At 39.5% G+C, this 13,031-nt stretch overlaps 1 protein-coding gene across 3 annotated transcripts in view; it reads left to right on the top strand.

Annotated features, from left to right (window-relative positions):
• The window catches only part of ptprua (protein tyrosine phosphatase receptor type Ua), a 214,324-nt gene that overhangs the window by 144,915 nt on the left and 56,378 nt on the right, over nt 1-13,031 (top strand). For all 3 annotated transcript variants that reach the window (XM_073463613.1, XM_073463612.1, XM_073463615.1), the window contains exons 10-13: nt 2,091-2,292; nt 5,870-5,972; nt 7,914-8,193; nt 12,039-12,075. In XM_073463613.1, coding sequence (XP_073319714.1) covers nt 2,091-2,292; nt 5,870-5,972; nt 7,914-8,193; nt 12,039-12,075 — 622 coding nt within the window. The remainder of the gene's footprint in view (nt 1-2,090; nt 2,293-5,869; nt 5,973-7,913; nt 8,194-12,038; nt 12,076-13,031) is intronic.

Below are 13,031 nucleotides of genomic sequence, written 5' to 3'. Positions count from 1 at the left end.
ATAAATTCATACAAATACAAACACAGACACGCTTATTATGTCCATGAAATGATAAATGTTCATATAAATGAATGTGTTTTGCTCCAAAATGTTTAACTGCAGTGTTCTGTCATTATATAAATATAAACAAAAATATAAATGAATTACTGGTAAATAAATCATTAATACATTTAATTATTTATTTATTCACTAATTATTTCCTTATTTATACTCCCCCAACCCCGCCAAAACAAGACTACAACAGTTTATTATCTAAATGTCAACGCAGTAATTCTCCCATGTGCCAACACTGTGTGATATGTTCACACAGAGAACAAAGCAAATTTTCACCTTCCATCATTGCCGCAAATTTGACTGCTAGACTTTTTGTGCCGTCTGAATGAGTGCAAATTGTCACTCCAGTTGAAACATTTCCACATTAATTTGTGCCGTTATTGGATAATTTACAACTAATCATCTCTCCATTGACTTTGTATGCAATCATGCTACCTCTAAAGTGTATAATAGTAAATAATAGTAGCATGTGTGTACATCAAGCCTCAAGTTCCACACACATACATTTGCTTTTGTGAGTAGTTTCATTGGTGTCCTTTGGTCGTCTACCTTCGACAAAACCTCAGAAAAAAACAATGACGACTATAGTTTTAGTGTTATCAACATTACATTTGGAACATCCCTGTGACAAAGGCTCCGCTGTGTTTCTTAGCTGACCAGACAAACCATATGCCTGCCACATGTTCATTCAGAAACTTAAAACATTATTTATTAGCAGAGAAATTTGCATCTCAACACATTTATGTTGGGCTTAAATCAGTCATGTCAATATATATGACTGTGTCAACATCACAGAAAGGGCTTGGGCTCATCTTATGAAACTTAACGACTGTGTTACATCATTGAAGAAGGAAGAGTTAAAATACTAAACGAGGCAAGAGCAATCATCTTGTCCCCCTTGATTTATGTCCTGTAGTTAATCAATAACAAATATTTCACATTGCTCTGGACCATTCATCCATTTATTCATCTGTTTACTGCTCATACTGTTCAGGGTTATGGGTGGCTGAAGACTATTCCAGCATGCATTTGTCCAATTTTGACGGGAGCATGTTTTACAGACTTAAACACATTTATCAAATTGCAATAAAAAAGCAATAACATCATGTTGGTCTTCATTCATACTTGTCATCTCCAGCACTTAGCACTTTCTCTGGCTTTACTTTATCAACTAATCCAGAAAACTGTGGAAAATCAGGCCAATGGTGGCGTAGAACGAGGATGTGACACAGAATATACCTGAGTCTGATTATCAGCGGCTAACTGCTGCATAAGATTTATTGGATCTGCGCTGTGAGATGACATCTTTTTGCAGAAGTCCAAGGATTAATTGAGAGACGCTTCTTGTGAGAGAGCCTTTAAATAAAATGCCATCTAAATTTAATCTTTCAGGAGGTGTGATAAATAAACTGTGACTCATATTACAAATAGTCTGCAGGCTTATACAGTAAGATTTGTTCTGACCTAACAATGCTAAATTGGGAAGTACTGATTATGACCTCATTTGAACACATGCTGAAGTGAGCTTGGAAAAAAAAAGCAAAAATATAACTGACATTTTTGAAAGTTTGATAATTTCCCCAAATTTAAAAGCTCTTAATGGGTCATAGTCCAGGTCCTTTTTACCAGAGCTACAGAGATGGCACTGTTGGCCACCACTTAAATCCAGACTGAAATATCTCAGCATCTATTTGTTGGTTTGCCATGAAATTAGATACAGACAGCCCATGGATGGATTGTAATAAAGTGGATCCCCTAAATGTTCTAGCACCATCATCAGATCATCATTTAAATATGTCCAAGTCATACAGATTGGCTTGAACTGTACTCTGTGTTTAGTGCTAATTAGCAAACTTTAGCATAAAAACATGTTAACAAAGGTCTTGGTAAACATTACATGGTAAATATTTTACCTGCTTAACATTGCATGTTACCATGCTGTCACTAGCACTTAGCACAAAACATCATTGTGTCTAAGAGGTGCTAGCATGTAAACTCTTGTTTTAATCCAATGGCATTTTTTTCCCTGCTTCCAGATCAGCTATCAGAGTATCGAGTCATCAGACCCAGGCATTAATGTGCCAGGTCCTCGCCGCACAGTGTCCAAGCTGAGGAACGAGACGTACCACATGTTCTCTGGCCTGCACCCTGGAACCACCTACCTGGTGTCAGTAAGGGCCCGAACCGCTAAGGGCTTTGGCCAGACGGCACTCACTGAGATCACCACCAACATCTCTGGTGAGGCCTTGCGCTGACTGATGTACATATTGTGCTGTGTTCAGTCATAGTAGTGTGTGTGTGTGTGTGTGTGTGTGCGTGGTTAAGGTTAAGACTTAGTTTTAAGGGTTAGGTTAAAATTCAATTTAGGATAGGGTTATGGAAACGTTTGGTGTTAGACATGTAGTTCTTATACTTAAAGTTAGGGTCAGGGGCTATTAAATGCATTATATCAATAAGGTCCTCACAAATATAGATTTACAAGTGTGTGTGTGTGTGTGTGTGTGTGTGTGTGTGTGTGTGTGTGTGTGCATGGGAGCATGTAAGGTATGTTTGGGTAAGGTCTTGAATAGCAAACTGCAATAATTACAGGATGTACTTGTGCATGTATAATGTATCCCAATAGTGCAAAATTCATACATTGTGATTATGCCACTTTAAAGGAAAAAAACGTTATTTTTCCAAGCAAAAAGTGTTTCTACTCAAAGCATTTGCAAGACTATAGCAAAGAAGCCTAAGAAATGACTTGTAATACCGCTCTTTTGAAGAGCTTTTGATTAAATTACACATATACTTTTACTTTATACAAATTATCTTCATTTTCTCTCAGCCAAACAGCTTTCAGACATGCATTTTCTCCGTTTGATGAAATAACTGCGGACCTGAATTACAGCTAACTACAAATGTTCCATTTGAATGGTTTGGGTGAAAACAGCTTTGTTCAGCCAACATCACCACAAACTGAGTCTGTGTTTATCATTCAAAGGCGACGCAGCAGCTGAGAAATTAGAGCAGCAGTGTTTGTCAGTGAAAAGGTTGCTGGTATGGATCTTGAGATCAGTCTGGAAAATGTGCCTGTAGGGAATGTGGTACACTCTCATCTACAAATGGGTATCTGTGAGCTGTTTCGCTAATTGTGTTTACTGAGATGAAACATCAAATGCTATTGTGATGTTTTCCCAGTAGAAATTACTGGGAGTTATTAGAGAGTGTGGACTATTTTTTTTTTTTTTTTCCAGGAATTCATACTTAAACAGTGAAAGTAGGCTTCTCAAACAGGTCACCATATATCACGTTCTCCTTTTTGCTTATTTCTGGATATACATCAGTATAAACCTCTTGATGCTGCCAGGGGAAAGGGAAGGGATGCTATTTAAAGATGTCTAAAACATCCCATGTTTACAATTATCTGTCAAGCATCCTTAGTCGCCATGTCAATTTTGAATGTTTGTGTTAAGCTAAGTCAGAAGTAGTGACATTCATTTTTTAACCATGAATAAACACAAACATTGTCTTTTTATTAACACAAATCAACAGAACATAGAATTAAACAATATTGTTGGCATTTTAACATTGCTTCAGTGTGCTTTACTGCCATCACTACATTGGTTCTTGACAGGATAGAGAACATTACATATAAAACATTTATTTGATAGTGACCAAGGGGGTGCAGGATCCTATTAAATAGATTTAGGTCCCAATCTGGGTGGTCCTGGATCCTGTTCCAGCAGGATCAGGCACAAATTAAGCCCTGATGCCTACTAAACTGTTTACATGGCTAATGAAACTGAATATTGCGCTCATATTCCTGTTTACCTGCAGCAGTGCATACTCTAATTAACAAACACAGTCTCCCTCTTTCATTTGTTAAAAAAGTACTTTGGAATAGCCAAGCTAAATGCACTTTTTACATGACCTGTATCATATTCAGCGTGCATGCAAACTTATTGTGTTATCTATGCATCCCTTAAGAATATAATAATGTGTTCTGATAGTTAGTGTGCACAATTTGTTAACTCGAGAGCGCAATTAAGTAGTTTTTGCACGCTAAAGTTTTTTGATTGTAAAAGGATGATTGTATTCCCCAAAAAGTTGCACAGGGCGACAATGATGAGAGCAAAGGATGATTAGTAGAAAGAGCCAGAAAGTCTGTGATGAGGGGAGGTCAGGTCTGATCGAGGATTCATTCATTCACCCAGGCGATCAAGCTTCAAGTCCTGTGAGAAGCAAGTTGTCTTCAAACCTAACCAAGTAGTTTTGACGCAATTATTCTGAAAGTGTAACAGACATTGCATGTTTGTTATTGCTGACTTGACCACAGGATGAGAACAGGTAGGTGAGAGCAGTGACACGGTGGACCGGTGGGTCTATTAGTCAATTTGCTGTGATACTGGGTTGTATATTACTACACCTTATATAAGCAGCGCGGGTTCAAATCTTGTGTGGCTAAATGAGGCTCCCTTGGATAATATTAATGCAAAACATATTGAAAGGAAATGCTGAAAGTATTGTAAGGCTACTCAAAAGTTTTTTAGTTTCGTTTGCTAGTTTTGTTTTTTGTCTCTATGCCACCTGCTCTGTATGGATCAGGTCGTATAAATCACTTGTATTATAATGATGTCACCCTGCTGATAGAGTGTCATATCAGAATGCTCAACGCTGCTGGTGCAGAGCTGCACAGGTGCGATAGAAGTTGCTGTACTTGGCTATACATGATACTGCTGATGCAAAACATGGAGCTCGGTTGACTGTTACCAGATGATTAAAGTTTTATTTCTTGAAACATGTCAATAAAATGGGCCTGAGTGGATCTAAACAGCAGGAATTTCAACAGAAAGATTTATCTTAAGTCCTTTATTTGTCGTAAAAACCCACACTGTAAACAGTGCAGCCTGTTCTCCATCCCTCCTTATTATCTGTACCTGTTCCATCTGGTTTAGCCTCTGTGGGCTCACAGCTGTCAAGGTATACAATTCAACCTACAGTACCACATGCTCTCTCCTGGCTGCGCTGTCAAAAAAAGCCCAGTGGGGAAACCAGCTCCTGCACCATTTTTGTAGCGAGCATGAGAGTGTAATGTTGCACTATTAGTCTTTTCATAATTCATGCTGGATTTAACCACCTAACACACTCTGGCTGCAACAATCCTCGACACCGCTGCGTGTACTGCAGACCTCAGCTGTTGTGTGCAAGCCCGAGTGTGTGTGTTTTCGCGATGACAGGTTACACAAGCTGATTTTTACAACAAGCGTTAATGCCTCAGACGCAGAAACGTTTCCCCCTCCCCTTCTGGAGCCTTTTTTGTTTCAGCTTATCTGTCGTACCAGGGTAGCCATTTGCTTCACTACATACTCCAGTTAATTCTCTCCCTGTAGTAAACAGAGATGGGAACACTCAACCTGATTGTCCCCAGAGCTTTGCTGAGGTTGTGCAGCTTTGAGATCTGTCCTAATTATATTATAAGGGCCTCTTGTTTTCTCTGTAGTTGGCTGCTGTTTCGAGTCATCATCAGTCAGTGGCACTGTGTGGGAGGCCTCCACACACTGTAGTACACAGGGGACAAGTGTGGGTAATGAATAAAGATAGCACACTCTATCTTTGCTATGTAAGGGTGGATGAAATACTAAAATATGCAGGCAGAAGTGCAGCTACGTGTCTTTTTAAACTCTTGAATAAACAACCCATATTTGATCTTTCTTATGAAATGCAAAAATGAAGCACTCAAAATGATTCAGGTTGTCCTCCACAGTATTTCAACTTTCTTCTGACTCTGCCTTAACCCTCCTGTGTGACTTTCCCACTTCATTTCTTCTCTCAGCTCCGGTCTTTGACTATGAAGACATCCCCTCTCCGCTGAGTGAGTCGGAGAGCACCATCACTGTGCTGCTGCGACCTGCGCTGGCAAGAGGGGCTCCTGTCAGGTACAACTAATACACTGTTCACTCCTACGCCAGCATTCATTCAGTGCTCATCCGCACTGTGATATTTATAGCTGCAGTCAAAAAGAGCTCTCCTGAGCAAATGCTTCTGGAGGCTTGTTGCATGGCAGATACCATTTTAAGAACATACATGAAGAATTTGGGTTTTTTATTAAAGTTTTGTACAGATTTCACCAGGGATCTACTCCTCCATCTGGCCTGGGTCACATCTGATCCTGTCCTGAGTGAGGTAGCAAACATAAAAAAGAAGAGAAAAACAACATCACTCTCTCTCTCTCTCTCTCTCTCTCTCTCTCTCTCTCTCTCTCCTGAAACCTGACTCACCATGTCAGGCAGTTTTGGAATGACAGCACCTACCAACCAATCATATGTTGACTGGTTGATAGCTGAGTCACAGTAACGAGCGCCACACTCCAATTTCAGTCAGGATCCTGGTGAAGAAAAAATTGAGGCACTAGGCTTTGAGAAAAACGAAAAACGAAAGTCCAATCCTTCGTAAAAGAATAAACTCCTCTGGGTCAAACATATCTGCGAGGCAAGCCTCGGTCAAAGACAAACAACAAACTCTCTAAAGGTGGCCATGAATATTGATTCCTCTGGAGAGCTATTGACATTGCTATTGGCAAGATAGACAAACAGTACATCATTGAAAATTTTAAATGAATTTTGCATTTTGAAGATGGAATTTAGTTACTGTAATACATATGACAGAGCATAAAATGACTCGACCAATAACATTGTTTAAGGAGCTTAAAAAAGAAAGTTGTTAAAATTGTATATAGTTTATTTAGATACTGTTGTGCATACACCTTATTATAAATTACATTTTTTACTGTGAAACCTCTTTCACATTGGACAACAAACCCCACTAACATCTGGCTTTTGTCTTTAGTGTGAAAGAGTTCATGAGGCATTCACTCCCAGGTCAAATGACTCTGCAGCAGTCATGAGTGTTCAGCTCCAGCTCCGTTCGACAGTGATGGATACATGACACCCGGGTGGACATGCTAGTTTTGCCCCTTTTTCCGGAGCGTTGCTATGACGCACAGTCCAAACGATGTGTGTGAATAGTTTTTCATCCGTCTCGGTCAAGCAGCGCTCAAACATTGTTCAGTTTATAAGACAGGCTGAAGTAACAGATATAAAAACCTAACCACTGCAACATCGCCCCTGGCCTCTGTGACAGTACAAGATCTGTACTGCACATGACAACTCTCAGCAGAGACGGGAAAGAAGCGAGATGGCTCACTCCTTGTAAGAATGTTATTGACTTAAGACTTTTAAAAAAAAGTTTTTAATGACATTTCAAAGTTAATGTTTAAAGGTAAAAAAAAAAAAAAGAGGAAGCAGGTAATCACCAGAGTGACAGCTAACTGCTGCTAACTGTAGCTGCCATTAGCTAGATAGCTAACTTCAATCAGCAGTCTGCTGCCTTCCACTGTTGCCTTTTTTCCCACATTTAAAAAAACAAATTTGATGTAAGAATGCTGTCATTCTCCATTTCAGCAGTTTTTATGAAATTTATTTGGTATTCTGCATTAAACAGAGGCACACGTCTGATTATCTTTTTTTCTTCAGTTTTTTATCTTTTCTTCCTTTTTTTCCCTCAGAAGATTTCAACTACTCTATTTGAAGGGGAAATTCTGGTTTCATCTAACTCAGATGTTAATTGTTTGTTGTCTTGACTGTTTTGACTTTGACTCATTCCTTTAATTATTTAGAATATTGTACTCCAGTTTCAACCTCGACCCACAAGCTACTGAGGAAAGAAACCAGAAAATATTGAGAAGTTTTCAGAAGCTGGACTTAAGACTTAGACGACTTTATTAATCCTTTTGACTGTACAGTCTGAAGACATGTACATACATGATGATGTATTTTGCATTATTTTGGAGTACTAAGCACCATACTGTCCTCCTCCAGTGCTTACCAGGTGGTGGTGGTGGAAGAGGATGGTTCCCGTCAGGTGAGGCGGAGGGAGCTGGGTGCCGTCGACTGTTTCCCTACACCGAACTCCCACAATGAGGCGCAGGCCAAAGGGGCCCCACATTACTACACAGCTGAGCTGGCTCCCAGCAGTCTGCCAGAGGCCACCCCCTTCACCGTGGGTGACAACCACACCTACAACGGCTACTGGAACAGCCCTTTGGACCCCACCAAGAACTACCTCATCTACTTTCAGGCCACCAGTAACTTCAGAGGGGTGAGAACTGTTCAGATGCCTGACAAGGCTTTTGTTTCTGGTGCTCAGACGCACTGCTTTTATGTTTTAGCAACCTTGACAGTCAATTTAGATTTGCGTCGAGCAAGTGAGAAGCTGGGAGGCAGTATGCTGGCAGCGCTACAAGAGAGGAAGCAGTCTACTGCATAAACAAGGCTTTATTTATCAGCGAATGGGCTGATGTGTGTAATGCATTTTCAGGACGGCTTCGGGTCGATTGTTTCCCTCTGGTAAATCTTGGACTTGTTAATGTTGCACCATTTCTAAATGAAAAACCCTCAAAAACATCACAAGAGCAAAGTGGCCGAATTAATCTTAACTGCTTTGGGAAGATAATTACATGCAGAATACAATGTGTACTCCTGCATTTTTTTGCAATGGTCCAGTTGTCAGATTCTCTCATATTCAAGCTTTTTAAAAACTTTAAGAATCGTTTCTTTCTGCAGGGAAAATCAAACACTGCCTCCCAGGCTTAAAAGCATCTGAAAAGCAACTCCTCGAGCAATTTAAAAAGTGACTGAAGCATGAATAAGGAATGTGCCGGCCTGTGTGCACAGAAGCAGTGAAAGTAAATGCTGTTTAATTCATTAGGGCCATATGGAGCTTATGTGTGCCTGCCTGTCTGCAGCTTCTCATCTAGATATCAGTATGTGAGTACTCAGAGGATGCTGCCAGTGTCCTCTGGGTGCTGGTAGGGGGCTCTTCAGAGCTGGGGCGACCACAATTAGCCTCTGGTCGGGGTCGGGGCAGACATGCTGAGTCTGACTGAAATCTTGATCATTTGATCTGAAATCAGCATTGAACTCTTCCCCTCATTGACAGCAATTCTTGATAATTCTCCCTTAAGACCAAATTAAAAGCTCTGTTGGCACAACAGCTCTGGGACAGAAATCAGCCAACACAACAGACTGAATAATATCATTCATGTTGAGGATTTTCTTTTTTGTCCTGCAAACATTTTCATCTCCAGTCTATTTCCTCAACTATCGCCATGTTTCACGAGAGATTGGCTTCACACAGAGAGAGAAAGAGAAAATTATTTTGACAATTACCCCGGATAAATTAGATGTAGGGGCTTATTGTGGACCATGAGCTGCCATTGAATTGAAACAGTAATTGCTTTGGCAGATTTGCCTTCAGTGGGGCTTGAAAGATGCATGATTGGTGCTGCCAGTTTCTTTTGATACACACAAGCAGGAAGCACACACACTTTTTCCTCTAATATCTAGATTACTGCTATCTATTACACTAAAAACAAAATACCAGCGCGCTGATATTTCATTTTCAGCCCTCAGTTGAGTTTATCATTACTCATCATCGGGGATTACCTGTCACTCATCACAGTTTTCACTTGCTGGATATACTGGCATGTGTACTGGCTAGTGTTGGGTTCTTATCTGTTTTTGATCCAGCTCCAGATTGGCAAACCAGCCACATTCACTAAGTTAACAAATCTGTTATTGACTCTTTTATCTGTCCTTGAAGCAGTTTACATCAGCAATAGCTAATTGACTTTAATTATGAATGTAAGTAACCTTCTAAAACACCAAAATACATTCATTTCTTCAAGTCAGTGTCTGTACTGTCATTTATTATACTGTCACCCTGTAACAGCGGTGTCTGACTGTTGGTCGAACTGGGTGTTTTTGCTGTATTGAGGACAGTCAGATTGGTGGGTGAACCTTTAAGAGAATCAGTATTGTAAAACAAAGCCAAACGTCATACTGGAGTAAAAGTAAACATATCATGTTAAAATATAATATATATATATATATGTAATATTTAATATAATATATAAAAATGCCGGACACATCCCCGTGCCAGGTTGAAATGGGTTTTTGTCTCCCCATCACATGTCCGTAACTTAGCTGCATTTCGCCTCAATGAAGTTAGCTGGCTAGCGAGGAAGCTAAGCTAAGAAAACGCAATTAGAAAGAAACACACTAACAGCAGCTTGTAGAGACGAACCACTGCTGCCAACAATGTAACCGAGCACCTTGGGTTAGCTTATCGTGAACTGAGCTGGTTTAATGGAAAAGGAAAATAATAAACGGGACACAGAGATGTAACGTTGAGCAGCAACAAACCTTATTTTCTTCCACATCTCAACACGCCGCAACACCAACAACTCCTGCCTGGCGGGAGGGTTTCCTTTTTAAATCACAACGTTGCGATGGCATCGTCTATTGGCCCAACCCATCAAGTCGGGTGACTAGATGATGCCAACAGTCAACATTTTTCTGATTATCCGAATCAGTATTTCTTTTGTCTGAATTATTTTTTTTTTTAATCCAATTTCTGGTAAAATAAAAAAATAATAACATTGCAACTTTGGCTTGGAGTAAAAAGGACAATATTGGCCTTCAGAATGTAGTGGAGTGGATTGTAAAGCAGCAGAAAATAGCAATACTCAAGGAAAGTACAAGTACCTCAAAATTGTACTTAAGGACAGTACTTGTGTAAGGAGGGGTTGGTTGAGACCAAAACTCAGCTAATAGGAGAGAATTGGACCCAATTGTCAGGTACTAGATACATGGCTGCAAATAAATACTATTTTTTCTCCATGTGTGCTGGATGTGTAAATGGCCAAAAGCTTGCTAACATACCAATTATAATGTGATAAAACTCTTTTCAGCTTGTTCCGCTGTTCTCAAGTAGCCCAAAATATCAATTAATGCTGCTTTAATTAAACTCTCAATCATATCATATTGATATTTTAGGCTGATGAACTCAGTTGTTCTTAATCAGGAACCACTCAGAATGAAAAATAAGGTGTGCACGATTTGAAGGCTGTCATTTCAATGTGATATATTTAATCAACAATCTCATACCTCATGTTGCTCATCTTATTTCCGGGCTGTAGATCAAGGTTGTGAACACTTAAGTAGGCTGCCTGTCAAGTCTGGCGTATATGTTCTCACATGCATCAAAACTTTATTACACCTCCCAACTGAATCTTTGAGTTCTTGTTATTTATACCTATATTTGCTTACAAACATTGAAAGCTGAACCTCAGTGGATTCTGTAAGGGATTAGAAAGGATTCAGATTTGATAAGCAGATCCAAAACTGAAATCAAATTTGATAAAATGATTAAAAATCCACCCAGGGATGGAGATTCTTAAATATACTGTATATCCTTCTTTTTAACAAGATTGGAGGCTCAGTTGCATCAAATTGCTACTTTGACAAGGACTGGGGTTTCTGTTCGAAAAGGCTAAAAACCCACCTTGACAGAGGGCAAGATGACACATGACATACTACCTGCCTCTGCTTTAATAACCCCTGGGTGGGAGTAAATATGACTTATCTGTCACTGTTAGAGATGAGAGGAGATGAGAACCCACTTGAAACAGATTTCCAATTAAAAAGGTAATTTGGCAACCGTTTTAGGTGAAAGGGTTTTGACTCCAATCTCAGAGCACAGATTAGCATAATTGCCCATAAAGGCTGATTTAACTTCCTTAAATCTTAATTTGGGAACATGGCCCTCCATCTCGAGGATGGAGGTGGCTGTTTTGGGGGGGTGCTGGAGCCAATCAGAGAACCAGGGTGCAGGACCTTACTTGGTGAAGGGTAGCGTAGGTCTGTCGAATCACAGGGAGATGTCATCCTCTCGGAAATTTCAATTATTTCCTCCACGTAGCAAAGGTCTGGGTGACTTTGACACACACGGCTGCCTGCGTTGCAACTTTTAGACAAGGTTGTGGATTTTGGCGGGCTGACTCATAATTAACTTACACCGCGGTGTGTTTTTTCTCATCTAATCATTGTGTTGTCATGCTACCAAGCCAAGTGAAATAACTCTGCCTTTTCTTTTACTCACAGGAGACCAGAATCAACTGCATTCGGATTGCTCGCAAAGGTAACACTTGCTTTCCTTTTCAATTTTCGAGCGTGTTTCATGTAACATTTTTACATCAGTTAGTCATTATCATATTATTATGATTCAGTTTACCTTTAAAATGGCTATCATGAATATCAGATAGAGAAGTGGTTTACAGCACAAAACAAGATAATGGTGCTCTTCTGTTAGTGCAGGCAGAGCCTCAGCTTTATGGCAATTGCAAATTTTGGAGGAATTTAAAGTTAGAAAGAGCTAAAGTGAAAATGGAACCTCAAAGTTTTGTTCCAGAAGTAAGAAAGCCTCAAATAAAATCGCACTGCAAAACAAAAATAAAACCTAAAGACAATAATGGCATAAAAAACATTAACATTGCTGTTGTTGTACAAAACTAAACTTCTTGAATCTTGAATCTGACATTTGTAAATACAATTCAAGCCTGAAACATTTAGACAGTAATGGTATTTTTTTAAATGATCTATTGCTTGTGTTTATGAATTATGTCTCCTTTAGTGGCCTTTAACAGAGGTAATTTAGCACACCACGTCGTTTTAAATGTTACCAGCTCGACAGAGTGAGTCGGACAGAGAAGACCAAACAGTGTAGCTGTTTCTGACACCAGAGATCACAACTAAACAGTTTGGGGAAAAGAAAATGTGGAGAACGTGTTTGTGGGTATCATGGATATGGAAGAAACTAAGTCTTAGTGACACATGTACATTATTGGAGCTGTATTTTTTTGTATGCTAAAAAATAATTCATTATTAAGTGTGGCAATAGATTTTTTTTTTTTGCTTGAACTTATCATCATGAACTCAATGTTGATTGTCTGATGTAATATCTATAGAATAATGATACCATCTGTGTGGCAATTAGTTACTCTCACTATTCAGTCTACTGGGAAAATGGTGATCCAGTCAGCCTGGCACCATTCCTATCTGCATTCACATCTCCATTATAGACTAAACGAAGGGATA

This window comes from Pagrus major, chromosome 3 (genome assembly GCF_040436345.1).
Source record: "Pagrus major chromosome 3, Pma_NU_1.0".
NCBI lineage: Eukaryota > Metazoa > Chordata > Actinopteri > Spariformes > Sparidae > Pagrus > Pagrus major.
Note: the sequence above shows the minus strand (reverse complement) of the source record. Positions and strands in the feature narration are given on the sequence as shown.